At 43.1% G+C, this 26,064-nt stretch overlaps 1 protein-coding gene across 2 annotated transcripts in view; it reads left to right on the top strand.

Annotated features, from left to right (window-relative positions):
• RASGRF1 (Ras protein specific guanine nucleotide releasing factor 1) overlaps nt 1-26,064 on the top strand; it is a 127,017-nt gene that overhangs the window by 75,072 nt on the left and 25,881 nt on the right. For both annotated transcript variants that reach the window (XM_073569009.1, XM_073569008.1), the window contains exons 17-19: nt 6,602-6,772; nt 20,616-20,722; nt 24,547-24,659. In XM_073569009.1, coding sequence (XP_073425110.1) covers nt 6,602-6,772; nt 20,616-20,722; nt 24,547-24,659 — 391 coding nt within the window. The remainder of the gene's footprint in view (nt 1-6,601; nt 6,773-20,615; nt 20,723-24,546; nt 24,660-26,064) is intronic.

The following is a 26,064-nucleotide window of genomic DNA, read 5'->3' as shown; positions in this document are numbered from 1 at the left end:
AGACGTTCCTGCTCAGCAGACACGTCGGTCCTAGCGTGTTGCTCAGGCTAATGCTATGCGTTTGGTTGCTGCTGCCCCCCTCAGGTTCAGCTATAGCATGCAGAATTAGTCAGCGGCGAGCAGACGCCCCTGGGACTAAGTCCTGCTTTTCTCCATCTGAGCATGCCCATGAGACGACCGCTCATTGGTGGTCGGAGGTCACATGCTCAGGTCCTCAAGCAGCTCGGATTGGGCCATCAGCAACGTCCTGGAAGGCTGCAGTTATAAAAGGATCGCATGGCCGTGCGCTAGTATAGACCATGTGGAGTGAGTGTTGTATGCATGTATGAATGTCTCTGGTTAATGACTCATTATGAAACCCCTACCCTTAGTATGCATGTGTTGATCAGCTTTGCCAGTTAGTACCTAGGCTGATAGTGCAGGTAGGAGACAGAGTCAGGGACTAGCGCCAAGTAGTGGTTTTGCTTGTACGCCACTGTGCACTTGGTCTGCACTTCACGGTAGCCAGCATCTATTAGTGGTGTTCGCAGGTGCGACACCGCGCGCTTAGTGGGTCTAGAGCAGTGATGGCGAACCTATGGCACACGTGCCAGAGAGGGCACGCAGAGCCCTCTCAGCTGGCACGCAGCCTCGCCTCCCTGATCCGGAGCTGCAGCTTCCTGCCTCTCAGGGTATGTGCACACGCTGCGGATTCTGCTGCGGATCCGCAGTGGATCTGGCCCTGCGGATCCGCAGCAGATTCTGCTGCGTTTACATTTCCATTCAAGTCTACCTTTTTTCAAAAATGCAGTGCACATGCTGCGGATTTTTCCGTACGGATTTGCTGCGGGTTAAAATCCGCAGCATGTCAATTCTATCTGCGGATTCCACTGCGTTTTGACACCTGCTGCATTGTACAGGTGTCAAAACACAGGAAAAACGCAGGTAAAACGCAAGTCATTTTACCTGCGGATTACCTGAAAATCCGCGCGGAAAAATCCGCAGCAGAATCCGCAGCGTGTGCACATACCCTCAGGCTCTCACACATTGAGCGGCGTGGCCGCGCAGCTGAATGATGATGTCATTCAGCCGCGGCCCCGGCTCTCGATGTGTGAGAGGAAGTGAGGAGGGAAGCTGCCGGCGCGCGGAGGTGAGTGTGGTCTGTGGCCGCTGTGGTTGTGTGTGTGTGTGTGGGTTTGTCAATGATGGGGAGAGGGCCAATGAAGGGAGTGATGGGGAAATGGCCAGTGATGGGAAGAGGGCCAATGATGGGGAGAGGGCCAATGATGGTGGTGATGGAGAGAGGGCCAATGATGGGGGTGATGGGGAGGAGGAAATGATGGAGGTGGTGGAATGGGCAATTTCTGCATGAAGGGGATCATGATGGGGCATATTTCTGCATGAAGGGGATCATGATGGGGCATATTTCTACATGAAGGGGATCATGATGGGGCATATTTCTGCATGAAGGGGATCATGATGGGGCACTTGGCACGTGTTGGCACTTCGTCATAAATAATTGTGTTTTAGGTTGCAGTTTGGGCAGTCGGTTTAAGAAAGGTTCGCCATCACTGGTTTAGAGGGACTCTAACCCTGTGTCTTTGGGGCAGAGTTCTGTGACTGTACACTAGCGCTCACTTTGCCGAGCTCTGTGAGCTTTAACAGGCATTTATATTCTGCGGTACTGTGGTTCTATGAAGCAACAGAGTCCGCCTCTGTAAACACCGGGTGATGTTAACCCGCTTGTGTTCTTCTATTATACCGCCATATAGTGTATGCCATTACCGGGCAGCAGGTAACATCTCTGCACAATGGACCCCAGGCTGCGAATGCATCTTATTGCTACCTTATTATTATTTGGTGCATTCCGCCAGCCCTAACAGGTTGTATGAGGAATCTTCTGCCACGCTGAATGCACTTCATCAAGATCCACTGCTGGCAGCTCACTTTTTTGTATTTACGGTCTAATGATTCCCCATATGTTCATGATGGGAGACAAGTCCCATGCAGCACATTTAGGCTTTGCAGAATGCTCACTGTAGCATGATCAATATGAGCATCATTTTCATAACATTAACATGTCTATTAGTCATGAGCGAGCATACTCGTTGCTCAGGTTTTCCCGAGCATGCTCGGGTGATCTCAGAGTATTTTGGCATGCTCAGAGATTTAGTGTTTGTCGACGCAGCTTCATGATTTGCGGCTGCTGGACAGCCTGAATACATGTGGGGATTGCCTGTTTGTTAGGAATTCCACACATGTATTCAGGCTGTCTAGCAGTCGCAAATCATACGGCTACGGAAATAGAAACAAAATCTCCCGAGCATGCTCGCTCATCACTAATGTCTATCCATCTTGAGATTCCCAAAAATCCAAGATTTTTACTTCTAGGTGTTCCCTTATCAAAAAGGGATGTATCACTGCACAGTCTGGCATCGTCAGCAGTGATTCAATGATGTCAGTTTGTGTAGGAACACCCCCACTTGGTAACACCCAATTGTCAATTTATACCTAAATTCCTAATAGCAGATCAGGACGACATAGCATTATAAAGAAATGATGCTCTAGAAGAGTTAAAATAAGGAAATTACAATTATAGACTGCAACATATTTATCCTTCCTTATCAAACATTTTGTAGTTTACACATATATACTGTATATATACACTCACTGGCCACTTTATTAGGTACACCTGTCCAACTGTGTGTTAAGACTTAATTTCTAATCAGCCAATCACATGGCGGCAACTCAGTGCATTTAGGCATGTAGACATGGTCAAGACAATCTCCTGCAGTTCAAACCGAGCATCAGTATGGGGAAGAAAGGTGATTTGAGTGCCTTTGAACGTGGCATGATTGTTGGTGCCAGAAGGGCTGGTCTGAGAATTTCAGAAACTGCTGATCTACTGGGATTTTCACGCACAACCATCTCTAGGGTTTACAGAGAATGGTCCGAAAAAGAAAAAAAATCCAGTGAGCGGCAGTTCTGTGGCCGGAAATGCCATGTTGATGCCAGAGGTCAGAGGAGAATGGGCATACTGGTTCGAGCTGATAGAAAGGCAACAGTGACTCAAATTGCCACCCGTTACAACCAAGGTAGGCAGAAGAGCATCTCTGAACGCACAGTGCGTCGAACTTTGAGGCAGATGGGCTACAGCAGCAGAAGACCACACTGGGTACCACTCCTCTCAGCTAAGAACAGGAAACTGAGGCTACAATTTGCACAAGCTCATCGAAATTGGACAGTAGAAGATTGGAAAAACGTTGCCTGGTCTGATGAGTCTCGATTTCTGCTGCGACATTCGGATGGTAGGGTCAGAATTTGGCGTAAACAACATGAAAGCATGGATCCATCCTGCCTTGTATCAACGGTTCAGGCTGGTGGTGGTGGTGTCATGGTGTGGGGAATTTTTTCTGGGCACTCTTTGGGCCCCTTGGTACCAATTGAGCATCGTTGCAACGCCACAGCCTACCTGAGTATTGTTGCTGACCATGTCCATCCCTTTATGACCACAATGTACCCAACATCTGATGGCTACTTTCAGCAGGATAATGCGCCATGTCATAAAGCTCGAATCATCTCAGATTGGTTTCTTGAACATGACAATGAGTTTACTGTACTCAAATGGCCTCCTCAGTCACCAGATCTCAATCCAATAGAGCATCTTTGGGATGTGGTGGAACGGGAGATTCGCATCAGGGATGTGCAGCCGACAAATCTGCGCCAACTGTGTGATGCCATCATGTCAATATGGTCCAAAATCTCTGAGGAATGCTTCCAGCACCTTGTTGAATCTCTGCCACGAAGAATTGAGGCAGTTCTGAAGGCAAAAGGGGGTCCAACCTCTTACTAGCATGGTGTACCTAATAAAGTGGCCAGTGAGTGTATATATATATATATATATATATATACAGTGGAGAAAAAAAGTATTTAGTCAGTCAGCAATAGTGCAAGTTCCACCACTTAAAAAGATGAGAGGCGTCTGTAATTTACATCATAGGTAGACCTCAACTATGGGAGACAAACTGAGAAAAAAAAATCCAGAAAATCACATTGTCTGTTTTTTTTTCATTTTATTTGCATATTATGGTGGAAAATAAGTATTTGGTCAGAAACAAGCAATCAAGATTTCTGGCTCTCACAGACCTGTAACTTCTTCTTTAAGAGTCTCCTCTTTCCTCCACTCATTACCTGTAGTAATGGCACCTGTTTAAACTTGTTATCAGTATAAAAAGACACCTGTGCACACCCTCAAACAGTCTGACTCCAAACTCCACTATGGTGAAGACCAAAGAGCTGTCAAAGGACACCAGAAACAAAATTGTAGCCCTGCACCAGGCTGGGAAGACTGAATCTGCAATAGCCAACCAGCTTGGAGTGAAGAAATCAACTGTGGGAGCAATAATTAGAAAATGGAAGACATACAAGACCACTGATAATCTCCCTCGATCTGGTGCTCCACACAAAATCCCACCCCGTGGGGTCAGAATGATCACAAGAACGGTGAGCAAAAATCCCAGAACCACGCGGGGGGACCTAGTGAATGAACTGCAGAGAGCTGGGACCAATGTAACAAGGCCTACCATAAGTAACACACTACGCCACCATGGACTCAGATCCTGCAGTGCCAGACGTGTCCCACTGCTTAAGCCTGTACATGTCCGGGCCCGTCTGAAGTTTGCTAGAGAGCATTTGGATGATCCAGAGGAGTTTTGGGAGAATGTCCTATGGTCTGATGAAACCAAACTGGAACTGTTTGGTAGAAACACAACTTGTCGTGTTTGCAGGAAAAAGAATACTGAGTTGCATCCATCAAACACCATACCTACTGTAAAGCATGGTGGTGGAAACATCATGCTTTGGGGCTGTTTCTCTGCAAAGGGGCCAGGACGACTGATCCGGGTACATGAAAGAATGAATGGGGCCATGTATCGTGAGATTTTGAGTGCAAACCTCCTTCCATCAGCAAGGGCATTGAAGATGAAACGTGGCTGGGTCTTTCAACATGACAATGATCCAAAGCACACCGCCAGGGCAACGAAGGAGTGGCTTCGTAAGAAGCATTTCAAGGTCCTGGAGTGGCCTAGCCAGTCTCCAGATCTCAACCCTATAGAAAACCTTTGGAGGGAGTTGAAAGTCCATGTTGCCAAGCGAAAAGCCAAAAACATCACTGCTCTAGAGGAGATCTGCATGGAGGAATGGGCCAACATACCAACAACAGTGTGTGGCAACCTTGTGAAGACTTACAGAAAACGTTTGACCTCTGTCATTGCCAACAAAGGATATATCACAAAGTATTGAGATGAAATTTTGTTTCTGACCAAATACTTATTTTCCACCATAATATGCAAATAAAATGAAAAAAAAACAGACAATGTGATTTTCTGGATTTTTTTTTCTCAGTTTGTCTCCCATAGTTGAGGTCTACCTATGATGTAAATTACAGACGCCTCTCATCTTTTTAAGTGGTGGAACTTGCACTATTGCTGACTGACTAAATACTTTTTTTCCCCACTGTATATATATATATATATATATATATATTTAAAATTATTCACATTGGCTGCCCATGCATTTACAGTGGCATGTAAAAGTTTGCTCAACCCTGAACGCAGGAGAGGTTTTCTTCTGATGACTCTTGCATGAAAGCCATACAGTATTTGTGCAGGTGTCTCTGAACAGTAGAACAATGTACCACAACTCCAGAGTTTGCTAACTCTTTCTGAATGTCTTTTGCAGTCAAGTGGGGGGTTCTGATTTGCCTCTCTAGCAATCCTACAAGCTGCTTTCACTGAAATGTTGTTTGGTCTTCCACGCCTTATGTTGACCTCCACTGTTCCTGTTAACTGCAATTTTTTAATTACATTTCAAACTGAGGAAAGGGCAACTTGAAAACACTTTGCTATCTTTTTATAGCTTTCTCCTGCTTTTGTGGGCCTCCACCATTTTCATTTTCAGAGTGCTAGGCAGCTGCTTAGAAGGACCCATCCGTGGCAGCTGTTTTTTGGCACAAGGTTAGAGGAGGCTTGGTTTTTATAAAACTGGGAAATTTGCATCACCTGGCATTTCCTAATGATGATAGTGATCAAGCCATAACCATAATAGGCTATCTAATGTCTGAATATATTGTAGTGAAAAGAAAAAAAACGGCGCTGCTGTGTCACCTGTGGCTTGCTGAACAAATCTCCATGGGTGCCCAAACTTTTGCATCCGCATCATTTTCCTTTTTGTAATTTTTAAAATGTAAAAAGTGACAATATATATTTTTTCCCCCTAAAATACAAAGGAAATGTGTAATCTAGAGATCATTTAATCTTCAACTTGCTTAACTGTTCACAATAACAGTAATTTTGACCAGGGTGCCCAGACTTTCACATGCCACTGTAGTACTCAATTACCTATACTCCGCAACTGAGTGAGCCGTTTATTATGACTGTTTGAGTCAAGAGGGAAATTGTATATGGCCGCTTTAAAGCGTCCTTCACTGTAGTCTGTGAATATTCAGCTTGCGGTGACTGCCGCCGAAAGTCATAAAATGAGGCAGGTGTAGATTGCATGGGGTAATTGGATTATTCATGATGTGTCATGCTGTCATTCACACTTCCCGTGCTTTTCTGTACAGACTTTACTCTCTTCTCATATAATAACGGCATTGTGATGACTTCCTGCCGGGAACATGACAGCAGTCGCAGCAATCTATCCGCAGCCTCTGCTTTTGCTATAGCAACAGCTGGAGCTAATGAGGGTACTCCCACCAAGGAAACGTACAGACGCATGTCTTTAGCGACAGCAGGTAAGTGCTCGATTCTGTGCCACAGAGCAGATAGAGTGAGGGGTGAAGTAAGGGTTGACCCGTAGTGATGGATCCATGCAGAAGGTATGATGGCACCAGACAAGTCACTGGTACTTTTTGCACTTAGCTAATGTATTCATGTGGAAAAACTGTTCTAGCAAAGATCAGATCTTCGATTAAAAGGTAATTTATTTATAATAAGAGTTACATGTAAGAATTGATAAATAAAGAGAAGAGATGAAAGCTATGTACACAGGGATCTCTAGGAATATGAGAAAGGGATCAATCTGACTTACCCCCCCAAAGGGTGCAGTACTCAAGCCAATATTCTGGCGCACGTCCATTGTTTTTCTAAGCATAACCAATCCAATATAATAAAGCACATCCGTAATAGTTAAACCATGTATGAGCAAATTAGAAACAATCATTCATTTTCAAGGATATTGCTATGTGTGAAAAAGATGGCGGCGTCTGGTTTCTGTGAAAATATCTTATTTACAAATGTCGTCTTACAGAATATTCTGAGGATATCTGTTTGCCGAAATCCCTTTAAAAAGTATAAGTTTAATAGATATGCACTAAAAAAAATCCCAATGAGAACACAACTAACACAAATAACCAAACTATTGGGGTCAGTGTCGCCCCGCTCCTCAATGACTGCCCCAATAAATCTCTAGGGTACCCTAAAAAAGCTGATATAATGCAAACCACAGGGATTAGAGGACAGGTACTCTTGGCGGGTACACAGGATCAAATAGAAATGGAAAGGTACTTAAATATGTGATGCTAGTTCCATTGCTTCATGCTTGCCTCAATGCATTTCCCCATACCCAGCTTCCTCAGGAGGCTGATAATGATGGCATTTTAAAAAGATAATTAGACATGCAAGTTTTTTAGGGTATCTTAGGGATTTATAGAGGCAGACATCGAGGAGCGGGTGTGCCACTGTCGTTATCATTTTAGGGTGCCAACCTCCCCGGTCAGGCAGGTATAACTATAGGTTTATATAGGGTAATCTGGCCTTTGAGGGATTGACCATTTTTTAGTTTGGAAGGTACGTTTGAGTCTGCACTATGCCATTTTGTTTATACCGGGGGGTTAACCCCCATATTTTGTCCCTCGGTCAATCCCTGCACTGGCTCTCCATTACCCAAAGACTCCAGTTCAAAACCCTTACCATGACATACCAAGCCATCCACAACCTGTGTCCTCCATACATCTGTGACCTCGTCTCCCGGTACTTATCCGCACGCAACCCCCGATCCTCACAAGATCTCCTTCTCTACTCCCCTCTTATCCCCTCTTCCCACAATCGCATACAAGATTTCTCCTGTGCATCCCCCCTACTCTGGAACTCTCTACCACAACATATCAGACTCTCGACTACCATGGAAACCTTCAAAAAGAACCTGAAGACCTACCTCTTCCGACAAGCCTATAACCTACAGTAACCACCGATCCACCAAACCCCTGTGCAACCAGCTCTACCCTCACCTACTGTATCCTCACCCATACCTTGTAGATTGTTGTAACAACCCTGCTGGCATCACTGCATGGCCTCCCATCCCCCGCACATCAACTTACTCACTGCTCCGAGTCATGCTGTGAATTCTGTTTGCTGCCAGTCCTATGCTCTGTGCCTCTGCTCTTCTGCATGGCTCCTGGCTGTGCGTGTACAGGGGGACGGCGCCAGAACTCTCTGTTTCTTATGCAGTCAGGGGGCACCTGTCTAATCTGTCCCTGACCAATTACCTAGAGCCCTTGACAATTTAGTTCCGCCACACCCACTGGAACATGGCCTGTGCAATGTCTATACTCAGTAACTTGCTGCTGAGGAAGCCAGGTCCTGTTTTGTGTATCTCTTTCTCTGTAGGAATACTCTTAGCCTTTGCCTGCCTGCCAGGAGGCTGAATATCCTGGCCCTCGAGTCTTGGTCCCAGTACCTTGTCTGTACTCTGTCCTTCCTTAGTCTCCCTTTCTCCTTGTCTGTGGCTTCCTTCCCTGCTGTGTCTTTCCTTGTGTCCTCCCTGTCTGTGCATCTGCACCCGCGCAGCTCCGTCTGTGCATCTGCACCCGCGCAGCTCCGTCTGTGCATCTGCACCCGCGCAGCTCCGTCTGTGCATCTGCACCCGCGCAGCTCCGTCTGTGCATCTGCACCCGTGCAGCTCCATCTGTGCATCTGCCCCCGCAGAGCTTCTTGCTGCAGTTTCTTCACAGACCTTGTGGTTCAGCTCTACTCCGCACTCCTACGACTCTGCACTCCTGCGGCTCCGCCTACTCCGCACTCCTGCCTATATCCATACCTACACCTGCTGTGTGAACAGGTCCAAATCCTGTTCCAACATACACCACTCCCTCCTGCCTACACCTGCACCTGCTGTGTGAACAGGTCCCTACCTGTCCCTTCTTATACCACGCCAGTCTGCCCTGTGTCTCCAAGCCGTGCCCGCCTGCCCTGTGTCTTCAAGCCGTGCCCGCTTGCCCTGTGTCTCAGCCTGCTTGTCACTCGCACCTGTCCAGGCGTCCTGTTCCCGAGTGGGAACAGTAGCCACAGCCAGACACCACCCTGGAGTGGCACTCGGCAGCTACCTGCCGCACAAGCCTGACCTCACCATCAGAGGCTCCAGTGAAGACCGAGGTAGCTGCCGTAGTTACGCCCCTTCCAGGGTAGTCTGGTTTGTGGCACAGTGGGGCCACAACCCCCCGGTTCGCACCACTCAGCCAAGTCGCGAGCGTGACAATTGTGAGCCCTTGTGGGCAGGGTCCTCTCTACTCCTGTACCAGTCGTGACTTGTATTGTTTAAGATTACTGTACTTGTTTTTATTATGTATTTATACCCCTCCTCACATGTAAAGTGCCATGGAATAAATGGCGCTATAATAATAAATAATAATAATATTTTGGTCATTTGTGTTAGTTGTGTTTTCAATGAGATTTTTTTAATGCATATCTATTAAACAGATAGATTTTAAAGGGATTTTGATGTAAAATACTTGATGGTTCTCCGAGCTAAAGGCAATTTTTGAGATATGAGATTTCTGCATGCCAGACTTGTATTACTTCAGCTAGAGAAACCATAATTTTATAAAACTGGTAATTTTTAATAGTTGTGCTGATTACTGTATATTAGTATCACATATATGTATCTTAGATAACCCTGTACATAATCATTATATATTTCAAATTAAACAGATTGCAGGGAACATTGTGAAATGAAAAAAAAAATGATTCATTCTCATCTATTAATTTAGCCAGCATTGCAGTGCCGCTGCCCGGGTGATCCCCCCCCCCCCCGGATGGACGTTCCCCTGTCCTGTAGTCTTGACATACTGTATATAAGTGTCTGTATTGTATGTCATCACTACAATTGCAGTATTAACGGCTGAATTAATAGGTCAGTATAGGATTTTTTTTCATTTTGCAGCATTTCCTCATTTTGGTACATTTTAAGTCTTGGATAAGTTCTTCAATGCTCCTCTTAAAGGGAACCTGTCACCCATCCAGGGCGTTTTTAAGTAAGAGAGCCACCTTCAGCAGCACTAAGGCTGCACTCTGTGAAGGTGGCTCCTATGTTTCTGATCCCTAGTAACGCTGAAATACATACTTGTATAAATTCCCCGCCATACCTCTATTGTGTCCGGGAGGTCTGTTTTCTCCCCGGTGTCAACTGCCTTAGAGCCGTCAATCAAGAATTTATAAAAGTATGTATTTCAGCCTTACTAGGGGTCAGAAACATAAGAGCCACCTTCACAGAGTGCAGCCGTAGTGCTGCTAAAGGTGGCTCTTTTACTTAAAAACACCCTGGGGGGATGAGAGGTTCCCTTTAAATAAGCCAATTGCCAGATTTACTAAATGACCCCACTAAACTCTAGTTCTAGAGCTGTATAATACAAGCTTTTAGCACCCACTAATGTCATTCTTTTAGGACATATTATTGATGCCCCTCTTTAAAGTGCTTAATTGATAAATGAAATACTGTGAGAACGACGTGGCCTCCATTCAGCATTGTCTTTGTGGTGTAAAAATGGTTATAGTGACTCTTATGGTTGTCCCTCATTTATCTAATTTGTGCTTTTATTTTAAGTTAACTCTACTTGGTTTTGCAGTTTTTTTTATGTTTGGCATTATGTTCATGGTTTTTCAAATATTTTAGCCAAATTCATCTTTTGTGACTTTTTGAAATATCCCATAATAGTTGCACAGTTGTGTTCCAGTACCTTAGTGTGGTGGAGAATCTGAGAAATTTTATTTTTGCGCAGTTGAAGGCTCGAACGCGACATTTTAAAGGATCATGTGATTTTTCGTCTCTGAAAAGAAAAAAAGAGCACCTGACTTCACACAAGTTTTATCAACCCGCATGCTGTCATTTTATAGAATTTATATCTCTAGAGGGATACTTATTATAAAAACAATACTTTATTGTAAATACTTTAAAATAATGATTCCATAAATCTGAAAAAAATAAGAACTGTGAATTTTGATCTCAGCAGTGATATTAGGAATTCCATTAGTTATACTGATATGGACGTAATATGGAGATTGGATTGAATATATTTTTGATTCCCTGTCAATTTTGGACTTTTTGATAAACATGTACAGGGGATCAACCACCTAATGGATATATTAATGTAGAGATAGAATTTTATTTAATTGATATATTAATTTATATAATTATTAATAGAACTTATTTTTACTCTTTAGGCCTCGTTCACACGACCGTATTTTCGGTCTGAGTGCTGCCCATGAAAAACACCAACCTCACTCGGGCCAGTATTATTCAATGGGGCACTAGAGATGAGCGATTTTTTTTGACTGACCGAATCTACTTGTGAAAAATATCGCAGCGCTCATGAGTTTCTTCCATAAAAAAAAATCTGATGCTGTATGGAGCCACAGCATGCATGTTTTTTTTTTACAGATTTACAGAGAAACTGAACATGATTAATAGCTGCTGTAAAAAAAATCGTCCCACTTTTCTGGATGAAACTCTGAACGATTTTATTATATGCTCGTGTAAACCTGCCCTAAAACTCACAGTTAAATGACAAAAATACCCCCCTGTCTGGCCTGAATATCCCGTCTCTATAATCCTCAGAGAACAGACGATGTTTATTTTGGCGCTTTGGGGTGATGCAATAATTATGCACTTATTCCACGAAAAATCAATGTGATAAATTATTTTCAAGTATTTACAATAAAGTATTACTTGTATAATAGTATCCATCTATAGATATATATTTGGTCATTGGATTCTATAAGATAGGGACGGATCTACTACTATACACAGTGCCTTGTGAAAGTATTCAGCCCCCTGGAACTTTTCAATCTTTTCCCACATATCATGCTTCAAACATAAAGATACCAAATGTAAATTTTTGGTGAAGAATCAACAGCAAGTGGAACACAATTGTGAAGTTGAACGAAATTTATTGGTTATTTTAAATTTTTGTGGAAATTCAAAAACTGAAAAGTGGGGCGTGCAATATTATTCGCCCCCTTTAACTTAATACTTTGTTGCGCCACCTTTTGACACCATTACAGCTGCAAGTCACTTGGGGTATGTGTCTATCAGTTTTGTACATCGAGAGACTGGGCAAAAATGTCATTCTTCCTTGGCAAACAACTCGAGCTCAGTGAGGTTTGATGGAGATCGTTTGTGACCAGCAGTTTTCAGCTCTTTCCACAGATTCTCGATTGGATTCAGGTCTGGACTTTGACTTGGCCATTCTAACACCTGGATACGTTTATTTGTGAACCATTCCATTGTAGATTTTGCGTTATGTTTGGGATCATTGTCTTGTTGGAGGACAAATCTCCATCCCAGTCTCAGGTCTTTTGCAGACTCCAACAGGTTTTCTTCAAGAATGGTCCAGTATTGGGCTCCATCTTCCCATCAATTTTAACCATCTTCACTGTCCCTGCTGAAGAAAAGCAGGCCCAAACCATGATGCTGCCACCACCATGTTTGATAGTGGGGATGGTGTGTTCAGGGTGATGAGCTGTGTTGCCTTTACGCCAAACATATTATTTGGCAATGTTGGTTTCATCTGAACAGAGCATTTTCTTCCACATGTTTGGTGTGTCTCCCAGGTGGCTTGTTGCAAACTTTAAACAACACTTTTTATGAATATCTTTGAGAAATGGCTTTCTTTCCACTCTTCCATAAAGGCCAGATTTGTGCAGTGTACAACTCATTGTTGTCCTATGGACAGACTGTCCCACCTCAGATGTAGATCTCTGCAGTTCATCCAGAGAGATCATGAGCCTCTTGGCTGCATCTCTGATCAGTCTTCTCCTTGTTTTTTTTTTTTTTTTAAATTCTTTATTTAGAATTTTCAGAATACAAGAAAAATAACACAACCAGGATCTTCATCTGCGACAAATCACAATAAAGGATCAGAGGGATAATCAAAACCCCAATAATTTGAAGTATTAGCGGACGAAAGTCAATAAATGAATGTAACTCAAACATTACAACTATCAGGTACAAAGAAATAGGCAATAAATCTTAGATCAACAGCTCCGGGGGATGTAACCCCGAAAACCAGAGCAATTTACAGAGTCGAGACATATTGGACCATGTAAGTCAATGAAATCAAAGTTAAGAACATGGCGGGTGAGCCGAGCAACAGGAAGGCTAAACTGAGAAGCAAATAAAACTAAGAGTTCGGGTCCATACACTGCGGCTTAGGGCAACACAAAAAGACGTGCGTAATTAGATTAATGGGGGAGGAGCGCAAGAATCATGTGAGCGCAGAGGTAAAGCGAAGCCAGGGAAGCCAAATAGTAAGGAATTTGTCATGTGTACGTGAGTCCCAACTGGACAATTCTTCCATCCTACGAATATCATGAACTTTAGTTATCCATTCACTCACTGAAGGAGGGGACGTTTGTCTCCAATGTAACGAGATCAGATGTTTAGCTGCAGCCACCAATAGAGGGAGCAATTCATGTTTCTTAGGGTTATATGATTTAGTGGGAAGAGACAGCAGAACTTCTTGGGGAGTTAAGTTTTTTTTTATTAAACCCAACTGACGAATGTATTTAAATATTTCGTCCCAATAATTAGCAATTTTTGGGCACTGCCAGAAGATGTGGAAAAGGGAGCCAACCGAATCCAAACATCTCCAACAGATAGGGGAAACAGAAAGGCCTAAATGATGGAGCCTTTCAGGGGTTCAGCGTGAAAGAATTTTAAAAGTGTTTTCCTGTAACAAAACACATCTGGAAAAACCGTGTGAATTACCCAGAATCTGTTTTGTCTCACGAGGAGACAAAAACAATTTAATTTCTGTTTCCCATGAGGATAGATAAATTGGTTTGAAATGAGCGGAGGGAGAAATAAAGTTGACGTATATTTTAGAGATAAGTTTAGGAGGTAGGGATTTTAACCTAAGAAGGAGCTCAAGCCAGAGCCAATCCGTGTAATGTATGACTTCGGACTTGAACCTTGAGATGACATGTCGTAAGTGGTATTTTTGTAAAAAGTCACGCGGTCTTTTATTGGCCTCCTGAGGCCATGTATCCACATGCTGAATTTGATTAGAGAGAAGATGCGAGATAGGCATATTAGGTAAGGTTTCCCACAAACCATATGCATCAACATAATTCGAGTCCGTAAGCCAAGGGATAATTTTTAAAGGGATGTTATCTAGAAACAGGCACAGCGGTAGTCTATTCGGGATAAGGTCTCTTCTAATAGCTAAAGTGTTACTTGTTATTGCATCTATTGAGTGGGGTGGGGGGACACAAGAGGTCCACAGATAGATCTCCGCTTTCTTACCCAACAAAGCAAGTTCAAGGTTAGAAGTTTTGCGTTCCGGTCTAGGTTTTACCAGGTTCAGCCTCCGGGCTATGTGAATTGAGTGGTAGTACGCCCTGAAATTGGGCAGGCCAAGGCCTCCGGCATTTTTTGGTAGGGAGAGGATTTTAAAGGGAAGTCTAGCTCTCTTAGCTCTCCATACGAATTTGGATATCAGTCTATTTAGAAAGGAGAAAAATGACTTAGGGAGAGATATAGGGATCATATTCATAAGGTAGAAAATTTTGGGGAGAATATAGGATTTGATTATATTAATCCTGCCGATCCAAGAAAGGTAGGGCAAATCACACCAAGGTATTTTAGCTTCTCAGTAGGCCATTTAAAAGGGGTGGTTTGTTTAAGTCTCGAAACAACCAAATCCGGCGCCGAGACATTCAAAGCTTCGGATTTGTCCATGTTGACCCTGAAATTGGAAACAGTTCCAAACTCCTCAAGTAAGGCCAGAAGCCTAGGAAAGGCTGTTTCAGGGTTCAAGACAAGGAGCAAGAGGTCATCGGCAAAGGCTGCAGTCTTAAATTCGGATTGGTCTATTATAAGACCTCTAACCTCCGCTTCCTGTCTTAGTCTCTGAATCAGGGTCTCCATCACCAGCACAAAAAGGGTAGGGGAGAGAGAGCAGCCCTGCCTGGTGCTATTTCCAATCGCGAAGGAGTCCGACAGCAAACCATTCACTCTGACCTTAGCAGTTGGGGCAGAGTAAAGAGTCATAATGGCATCGATAAAAGGAGGGGGAAAATCAAACTTTCGTAAGGTGCATACCATATAATGCCAGCTGATTCTATCAAAGGCCTTCTCGGCGTCAGTTGATAGGATAGTCAGAGGAAAACCAGAGCGCCTTGCGTAGGAAATGGCTAAGAGAATTTTCGTGGCATTATCTTTACCTTCACGGCCTTTAACAAAGCCAACCTGATCAGGATGGATCAGAGAGTCCAGAACAATATTAATTTTGGAAGCAAGGATTTTTGCCCATAATTTTATATCTGTGTTAAGCAGCGAGATAGGTCTGTAATTACCACACAAGCCGCCATCTCTCCCCTCCTTAGGGATAACAGTAATGTGAGCCTCTAGAGTCTGCTTAGATGGGGTTTCTCCTGTAATAAATGCATTAAAGAGAGAAACTAGCTGAGGGAGGAGCAAGTCCAACAATTTCTTGTAGTAACCCACAGGGAAGCCATCAGGGCCTGGAGTTTTATTATTCGCCATTGATTGTATGGTGTCCTTAATTTCTTGAGGAGGGATTTGGGAGAGTAGAGCTGAGTAATCATCGGGTTCAACTTTTGGGAGGGGGTGGGAGGGGGCGTGAGGGGGTGGGAGGGGACGGGAGGGAGGGGGGGGGCACAAAAATTCCTGGGTCCTTTCCACTGCGGTTACTTGGTCCTTCATGGGTTCAGGCTGGTCTAAATTATAAATGGATTCATAATAAAGTCTGAAAGCATCTGCAATCTCGTCAGACCTGTCCACCCTCGCATTAGAATTTGTATAAATGTGTTTTATAAATTTATTACCGTTTTGGTTTTTGAGTAAACGGGACGTGAGCTTACTGCTCTTGTTCCCATGAACGTAACATCTATGTTTACAGTGCAAAAACATCTTTGCAGAATTAACATTGAGTAGGTCTTTTAACTTACTGCGGAGGGAGGAGAGGTCTTGCTGAAACTTTAGTGCGTCAGACTTTTTGTGGAGTCGTTCTGCGATACCAATTTGGTGTAACAGGGACATCATTTCTTTTTCTCTTTTTTTCTTGTTAAAAGAACCAATAGAGATGAGTTCGCCTCTCAGAACCGCCTTATGTGCTTCCCAGATATTAGGTGTGAGTATGCCCTTTGTGATATTCTCTGCAAAATAGCGTGAGATGATGGATTTTATGTTTTGGAAATTCTGTGGGGTGTCCAATAAAGATTCATTTAATCTCCAGGACGTTGCTGGACGGGGTAGGGTATTAATGGTGATATCAATAAAGATTGGGGCATGGTCAGAGATTGTGATCGAACCTATATCGGCAGATTTAATTAAGCGCAGGGCTTGGGATTGAACTAAGAGGAGGTCAATTCGGTGATAAGAAGAGTGCGGGGGGGAAAAGAATGTGTAATCCTTAGTAGTGGGATGTAGAATACGCCAGGGATCTATAAGATGCAAGGAATTCATCTTGTGCAGAAGACTCCTTCTTAAACCTTGGGAAATGGGAGATGAGCCGCTAGAAGAGTCTAATTCAGGGTTGAGAGTAAGATTAAAATCCCCTCCCACAATCAGTAATCCCTCCTTAAATAAGTGCAGTACTTAAAGCGTTTTGTTAATCCAATGGACCTAGTGACTGTTAGGAGCATATAAGTTAGCAAAAGTAACTGTTGTGTTAGCTAACGTCCCTTTAACAAATATATATCTGCCTTCTTGGTCACACAAGCTATCCTTGAGAGAGAAAGGAAGGCCTTTCCTCACAGCTATACTAACACCCTTAGAGGAGGACGTACTACAACTATTAAACCATATGGGGTAGGAGGAAAAGGATGTGTTAGAGACTCTACCAATTTTGAAATGGGTTTCTTGTAGGAAAACAATTTGTGCGTGTTGTTTTTTTAAAAGCGAAAGAATTTGGTTTCGCTTAGCAGGTGAATTAAGCCCTTTAACGTTAAAAGAAGCTACAGTGATGGACCCTGAACTCACCCGATTACTCCCGCTCGACATGTCTTGTAGGGAAACCAAAAATGGGAATGACGAATAAAGATCATGACATTATAAAGTATAACAGCATAATGAAAATATGGACCATATAGATCCTATATATCAAAAAGAGCAAAAGCACGAGAAAAAATCAGATAAAGTAAGACCAAGAAGACTGATTCTTCATGGAGGGTGTTTCTTGGAATCATATTTCTTGACTTTCGGCGATGCATGTTTTTTCACTAGGAACCATTCTTGTGGTTTGGAAAGCGAAGGAAGTTTCCAGCTGGTGTCCACAGGCATCCAAGAAGGGATCTCAATTGGGGAGATATCGAGTGACTCCCAAAAATTTGGCAGGTCCTCTGGAGTGCGAACCACAATCTGTTGACCTCTTGCATTGACTGCCAGACCAAAAGGGAAAAGCCATTTATACGCCAAATTCTTGGCTTTTAGGGTGGAGAGAAGGGGACGTAGGATCTGTCTTTTCGATAAGGTGGAGGCCGCAAGGTCCTGGAATAGCTGAATTTGAGAATTATCGTATATAATCTTTTCTTGTTCTCTGGCACTTGCTAGAATGGCTGCCGTATCGACATAGCTTAGAATGCCGCAAATGACATCTCTTGGCGGCATCTTTTGGTTTAGGTCTCAGTGCACGATGAACTCTTTCAATTATGATTGTAGAAGTTCTTTTTTGGCTTAAGAGATTGGCAAAAATTTCTCTGGTTACTTTCTCTAAGGCTTCATGTGCGAAGGACTCCGGAATGCCTCTTATGCGAATGTTTTTCCTCCTGCTCCTGTTTTCCTGATCCTCCGCCGCCAACAGAGCAACATTGAGATGGTGCTGTTGGTTAAGGACTTGCTCTTGAAGACCGGTTAAAGCATCAACTGTCTCTGTGGTGGATGATTCGAGCACCTCCACCCTTTGCCCCAATTGTTGGAGATCCGCACGCACACCAGACAGCTCAGCCAGAAGAGTTTTCATATTCTGGGCCATTAATTTCTTCATAAAGGCTCTGGAAATAGGCGCTGCATCTTCCAGAGCGGAATCGCTATCAGAGTCTGCTCCACTGCGATCCGAGTAGTCCATATTATCGAGAGAGATAGATTTTTTAAGGGCACGTTTTGACAGAGTGTGGGAAGAATCAATTTTCTTCTTAAGATATTTGTCAAGTTCTCCATGGGTATTCTTTTTCTGTTCGTCTACAATCGCTTCATTTGCTAATTTTTCACGTTCTTTTTGTGATTTAACCATGATGAGGCTTCTTATAACGTGAGTAGCTGTATTCACAACTTGGACAAATGAAGGAAAATGTATCTGTACATATTTTGTAGTTAGAACAAGTTATAAGGAATGGACACTAGGTGTCGCTGTAGGAGCATTAATGAGAGATAAATGAATAGGAGCACTTTCCATGTTTGTTCTGGAGTAAGAAAAAGTGTAGGCTCAGATGAATTTGTTGGAATCACTTGAACAAGAGAAGCTAAGCAGAAAGAATAGGCAAGCTGGGAGGTATTGAGCTATATTGAGTTTATATATATGAGTATATATATATATTGAGTATATATATATATTGAGTATTGAGTTATAAGGAATAGCACTTCACTGCTTGAATAAACAATATGTCCGTTGTCACAGCAGGCCTTCTATATTGCTTATATGTCCCTCGTTTATAAGAGCTGATATTAGCAGGTAATACTGGGTATGGGGCAGCGGGAGGTAGCAGGAGGAAAATTGCAGGTAAAGGATGACAGAGGGGGAACACACAGTCTCACCCCGTAGCCCAACAAAACACAGACATCCAGCCACAGGAGAGGATCTAAGATAGCGCCGGAATTGGCGGTAAAGTCTTCAGAGCCACCGCGACTCCACGGAGGCACCCCAAGCTGGAATCCACCGCCGGAGCAGGGGAGCCGCAAAGCGCCGCAGCAGGCAAGGCGGCCGGTCTCAACACCGCGCCCGACCGCAGGTCCCGGTCCTCACCGGAGCCTCCCCACACAGGAGCTGAAGGCGGAAGATGCGAGAGACCGCCAGACACGGCACTGCACAGTCCGCGCCAGCCCCGGGCTCAGATCCAGATCAGCCGGGACCAGGAGTAGGGGTGAAAGCGGTGCTCTGCAGTGTTACCTCTGTGAAACAGTCCCGTTTCAACTCCAGGGCAGATCTCCAAAATGGCGTCTCCTCACCGCGCTGCTCCCACCACTCCGGTCGCTCACCAGTCTGGGGAGATTAACGGGCATAAAAAGTGCAGCAATGACCTCCTAGTGTGGAGTACAGTGGGCTCTCCACACAGGGACCAAAAAGTGGCACTTCAGAGGCAGTAAAATCTTGATAAAGTCACTTCAGTGCAGGAGTCCCTATGAAGTGCGACTGGTCTGTGGGACAGTCAGGCCACGCCCCCTCATCTTCTCCTTGTTTGAGATGAAAGTTTAGAGGGACGGCCGGGTCTTGGTAGATTTGTAGTGGTATGATACTCCTTCCATTTCAATATGATCACTTGCACAGTGCTCCTTGGGATGTTTAAAGTTTTGGAAATTATTTTGTATCCAAATCCGGCTTTAAACTTCTCCACAACAGTATCACGGACCTGCCTGTTGTGTTCCTTGGTCTTCATCATGCTCTCTGTGCTTCAAACAGAACCCTGAGACTATCACAGAGCAGGTGCGTTTATACGGAGACTTGATTACACACAGGTGGATTATATTTATCATCATTAGTCATTTAAGACAACATTGGATCATTCAGAGATCCACAATGAACTTCTGGAGTGAGTTTACTGCACTGAAAGTAAAGGGGCCGAATAATATTGCACACCCCACTTTTCAGTTTTTGCATTTCCACAAAAATTTAAAATAACCAATAAATTTCGTTCAACTTCACAATTGTGTCCCACTTGTTGTTGATTCTTCACCAAAAGTTTACATTTGGTATCTTTATGTTTGAAGCATGATATGTGGGAAAAAGTTGAAAAGTTCCAGGGGGCCAAATTCTTTCGCAAGGCACTGTATAGAAGTCCAATCATAGTAACATTTTATAAAATTTGTTGCAAAAAATGGCAACAAATACCACAAGAGAAAAAAAAAGGAAAATCACTTAAAAAAGCCTGCTAATGATAAGATGAGGTCTTTGTGTATCATTGATTCTTGTTTTAAAAATCATAAACTTTTGAAATGTATCTAAGGTTATAGAGAATCCCTTAAATATTAGGACTCAAAAGCAGATTAGATAAAATGTTTAAGGAAAGCTCCATTTATAGAATCCCAGATTCTAAGTCCAAGAACTCTTTTGTCTTTGGCACCACGTTAGATACAGTATATATGAATGCAGGATATATGATATTTATTGTATGTGGTTTGTGTTGCAGGATTTCCTTCAGATCAGAGGAACGGTGACAAAGAATTTGTAATCAGAAGAGCGGCAACAAACCGTGTACTCAATGTCCTGAGACACTGGGTTTCCAAACATGCCCAGGTACGTGCCAAGATCCTATATGACAAAGCCCTCACTAGTCAGTGTACTGTATAGAAAATCCAATCATATCTCATTTGTATATACTCTTGTCCTGTACCTCTCCACTACCTGTAATGGATGGACTCTGCAATAAAATAAAGGATATGGACACATCGGGACAATTTGTTTTTGTTTGGTTTTTTTAAATCCAGGTATTTTGAAAATCAAATTTGCAATTAGATTTCATTCAAACAAATTTGCCCAATCTGGCATTTACAGGCTCTTTGTTTCCCTGCAGACTACTGACTATAGAATTAGTTAACTAAGGATCCAGCAGTGAGTGCAATCTCTTGAGGAGTTTGTAAGGGCATGCGCATAGAGTTTTTTTGGAGCAGGTCTACTCCAAAGAATTCCAAAAAGGTCACGTTATAAACGTTTGAAAGAGTCTTCATTTTCATTTCTATTGTGAAAACACTTATAAACCACCGCGGTTTATATGTTCAGTGTTTTTTAAGATTTTTTTTTCTGTTTCGGGTATTGAAAACTGCCTGGGGGGTGGGAGATGAGTGTGAATATCATTTCTTTGAAGTGGCTCCTGAAAATTCTCTAAACTACGTACTGGCTATTCAGAGATTGCAAAAAAAATCGTGTTTGGGAGAAAAAACTGTTCAAGAACTCTTCAAAACCACATTAGGAAATAAATCAGTAATCTGTAATAATCAGCCGACAACAAAGCGGTGTCAGAATACCTGGCATGCATGAGACCGGTGACGTCACTTGTTGGGGTAGCGGTTGGTCTTCTGCATGCCGGGTATTCTGACACCGCTCTGTTGTCAGCTGATTATTACTGATCTGAGCTGAAGACAGAGTGAACACTGAAGGAAAAACACCGTGAGCACAACTTAAGTAATGGTGCTAAAGGTTAGGTTCCCAAACCAAGTAGTTATAAGTTATAAACCTAGCACTCAACTCAATATCCTAAAGTTGAGTTCTAGTTTTATACCTTATGACAGAGTGAATACTGTCACTATGCAGATCGCACAGTTCACAGCTCGCAGGGAGGGACACAGCAGAGACGAGCTCAGCCCCTGAAGCGAGTGTCATTAATGATGCTTCGTTTCAGGGAGGGGGCTGTGGCAGTGACTGCAGCCTCTACTACTTGCTGTGATGATGCTTTGTTTGAGCATCCAGTCATGCGCTGAGATTCTCAAACAAAGCATCATCACACAAGAAATAAAAAAAATATATACTGTATATAGAATAGCAGTTAGTTAGACAGTGCAGTTAGTGAACGGTAGGGAATTTTAAATACAAGTATATTAGAAAATAGCTTTGATAATGACACTAAATAGATAGGGATTTAGAATGAAATTTATTTTTGACTTCAGTTCACCCGTTGAACATTCTAAAACGTCAATGTGGTCTAAGCAGCTTGCACAATATCCTGCAGCTGTTGGGGAGAGGAGCTGGCTGTGACATACAGCTAGACTTCCCAGACAGAAGATAAACATTATTTATTACCATGTTTACCTTCTTGATCTCTGTATACACAGCATTTTTGATGTAGATTAAGAATCACTGACTGTTCTTCCTCCTCTGGACCCAGAGGAAGGGAGCAGGATCTGCTGGGTACTAGAAGATCTAGCAGGCTTTGCTAGTCAGGCAGGCAGCTGAAATTTCCCTGTAATTGGGTCCTGTTTAAGAGCCACAGTGACAGGGGAAATCAGTAATAAAAAAAAAAGTTTTAATATGTTACCCCAAAGGTCTGTTAAAACCTTATGTGGGCACAGTGTACAAAATAAATGAAAAAAAAATAGAAACAAAGGCATAAATAAAATGACACTATGAAATAAGAAACTCTGCTAGTCTGAATTGTTGTTTCTACCCCATCTCTACTCTCCAATTGAAATAAATATGTCATATATATATATATATATATATATATATATATATACACATATATATACTAGATGGTGGCCCGATTCTATCGCATTGGGTATTCTAGAGTCTCTGTTAAAATAAAAAATAGTGATATACTCACCTCCCGATGGCCCCCGGACTCTTTCTCTCCTCTCACCACGCTCCCGGCATCTTCCGGTCCCAGTAATGCTTAGCACAAAACACCGCTGATGACGTCACGCTCTCGCGAGCCCATATACCCATTATGACATCATCATCACCATGGCAACCGTTATGACATAACCGTCACCATTGCAACCTATTAAGACATCATCGTCACCATGACATCCATTGTGACAGCATCTTCGCCATTGCAACCTATTATGACATTAGCGTCGCCATGGCAACCATTATAACATCATAATGAGGGGCAGGGCTTGCAACCTATGATATCAGCGTCGCCATGGCAACCATTATGACATCATAATGAGGGGCGGGGCTTGATACACACACACTTTTTCCCCATTATGTAGATAGAGGCAAAATTGTTTGGTGAATGGGAACGTGCAGGGTTAAAATTTCGCCTCACAACATAGCTTAGGACACTCTCGGGGTCCAGACGTGTGACTGTGCCAAATTTTGTGGCTGTAGCTGCGACGGTGCGGATGCCTATCCCGGACATACACACACAAACACACACACATACACACATACATACACACCCACATTGAGCTTTATATATTAGGTATATATACTGCTCAAAAAAATAAAGGAAACACATCCTAGTACATTGTGTTGTTTAAGTGTTATATATATATATATATATATATATACTGTATATATACCGTATTTTTCAAACTATAAGACGCACTTTTTCCCCAAAAAATTTGGGAGGAAAATGGGGGTTGTGTCTTATAGTCCGAATGCAGGCTTACTGGGGGTTGCGGCAGTGGTGCAACATCGGAACTGGCGGCGGCAGAGGTGTGGCGATGCTGTAGCGATGCTGAGGCTCGGTGTTGGTGGTGGACAGTGCGGAGTGCACCTGAGCAGGGTCCCTTCTTCAGGACGCTGGCAGCAGAAATGTAGCGATGCTGAGGCTCGGTGTCCACGGCGAACAGAGCTGAGTGCATCACCGGTTTCCCTGCGGCCATCTTCCTGAAGCCGAGGCGGCATGTGTGTAGATTGAGATCTCTGCGGCCCTCGGCTCCAGGAAAATGGCTGCCGGAGGCCGTGCATGCGCAGATTGAGATTACGGCGGCCATTTTCCTGAAGCCACTGAGAACTCAATCTGCGCCCGTGCCACCTCATGAAAATAGCCACCGTGAAATTGGTGATGCACTCAGCTCTGCTCGCTGGGGACACCGGGCTGCGGCATCACCACATTTTTGCTGCAGGCATTCTGAGGAAGGGACCCAGCTCCATGCTTTGTCTCACCGCCAACACCGGACCTGCAGCTTCGCACCCCGGGACTGCAGCATTGCCCCACTTCTGCCGCTGCCAGCTTCCTGAGGAAGGGACCATGCCTCCTGTGACCCTGTTCTACCACTGTCGGCCCTCAGGTAAGATACCTTAAATTTGGACAATAAGACGGACCCCCATCTTAAAGAAATCTTTTTTCTGCTATTTTCCACCCCAAAATTTGTGGTGCGTCCTGTGGTCCGGTGCGTCTTATAGTCCGAAAAATACGGTGTGTGTGTGTGTGTGTGTATGTAATTTTAACAGGCTGGAGAAAGTGATTTAAAATGTTTCCACCACTCCTTTAAGGTTGTTGAAAAAAGTTTAAGAATTACCTCCATGTGTCGCAAAAGAAATTGGCAAAAATGAATTGAATATTTGAACAAGAAAAAATGTCTTTAAAAAAGTGCATGTATAATAACACCTGAAAATGGTCCGATCATGAACTGGTTAATGCTCATGGCTTTATAAGTGGTTTCTGTCTTCTCTAGGACTTTGAGACAAACCTGCAATTGAAGAGCAAAGTCATTAGCTTCCTAGAGGAAGTTATCCACAACCCGGAGCTTCTGGCCCAGGAGAGGAAGGCTGCGGCCAATATTATTCGGTGAGACAATACTCTGGATAGTACACACAAAAGAAAACCATATACAATTGTAAAATGTGTGTCCAGCCAACAATTAAGCCTCATCCTTGATTGTTCACGTGTGCATAAAAATGGTCCAAGTGTCCTCAGTGTTTTGGATCCGAGTTTCCCCTCAGTAAAATAATAACACCTCTACACACCTCCGGACCCGTTCAGTCGATGTTAGTACTGGTTCTCCTGGGGATCACTTGACATTGTTATGTCACGTGGATCCGTGCTGCCAATGAGTGCCAGCATCATTTTCCCCTCCTTTGGACAAATCAAAAAATCCGTAGGAAGTGAGAGAGCAGCCGGATGTCAATTACGTCCGTAGGAGAGGAGAGTGAAGTCAGTGCTGATTGGCCACAGTGATCACGTAACATAACAATGTCTTGCAATCCCTGGGCGGGCCAGTGCCAAAACTGCTGGAACGGCATAAGTGTTATTTTACTGGGGGAGAACATAGGGATTCAGAAAGGTTTATACCAGTAGTGTACAATCCATTTAATCACGGACAGCACATGGACAGCACATTGAGGCCATGTGTGTGATTTTCTCAGACCCATAGACTTGTATTGCTACTTTTCATCCTTTTCATGCTGATAAAAAACAGTCATGTCTCTGTGATTTTTCCATGGACACATGGTCTACAAAAAACACAGCCATGTGAACAGCCCAAAAGACTGTAATGGGTATGTCCCACCAAAAAAGAAAAATAGAGCACTAAACTCAATATCTAACTAATTTTATTGCAATCACAAAAGTAAACATACAGCAGAAAAATTATCTACCAATAGTACAATAGGACCAGGTTAATAGGACAACCATAAAAAACATCCCAAGTTATGTGCAGAGTATTATATGAACTCTATATATACTGTATATAGGTAAATATAAGGTGAGTATTTATCTATACAAATAACCTATAATAATTATTATAAATGGTCCAAGGAGCAGGTATATTTGTATATTCATAACCCAATTGCAATAATGGGGGGTTAAATACACATCAGACCACACTGGTACTATATAGTCACCCCCATATAATGCCTTGCAAATGGACTAAGTAAAACTAAAAAAGACTCAATAAAGTGCTTACCCATAGTGGCTGTATACTGCACATGACCTGGAGGAAGCGCTCTGACGCGTGTTTTGTAATAGTTTTTTCAAAAGGGAGTATAATTTTTCTGTTGTATCTTTACTTTTCTATTTGCAATAAAGTTAGTTTTATATTACCGTAAGTTTAGCGCTCTATTTTTTATTTTTTTGATGGGATATTATATACGAGTTTACTAGTGCTATAAATTGAAATTAAGACTTTCACTTGAAAGAATAGATAACAGGGGACCATATGTTCTGGTAACATCATGCTCCTTGCCTATTTTGT

The sequence above is a fragment of the Dendrobates tinctorius genome, unplaced genomic scaffold (assembly GCF_039654945.1).
Source record: "Dendrobates tinctorius isolate UK_male_01 unplaced genomic scaffold, ASM3965494v1 ptg000022l, whole genome shotgun sequence".
Lineage (NCBI taxonomy): Eukaryota > Metazoa > Chordata > Amphibia > Anura > Dendrobatidae > Dendrobates > Dendrobates tinctorius.
Note: the sequence above shows the minus strand (reverse complement) of the source record. Positions and strands in the feature narration are given on the sequence as shown.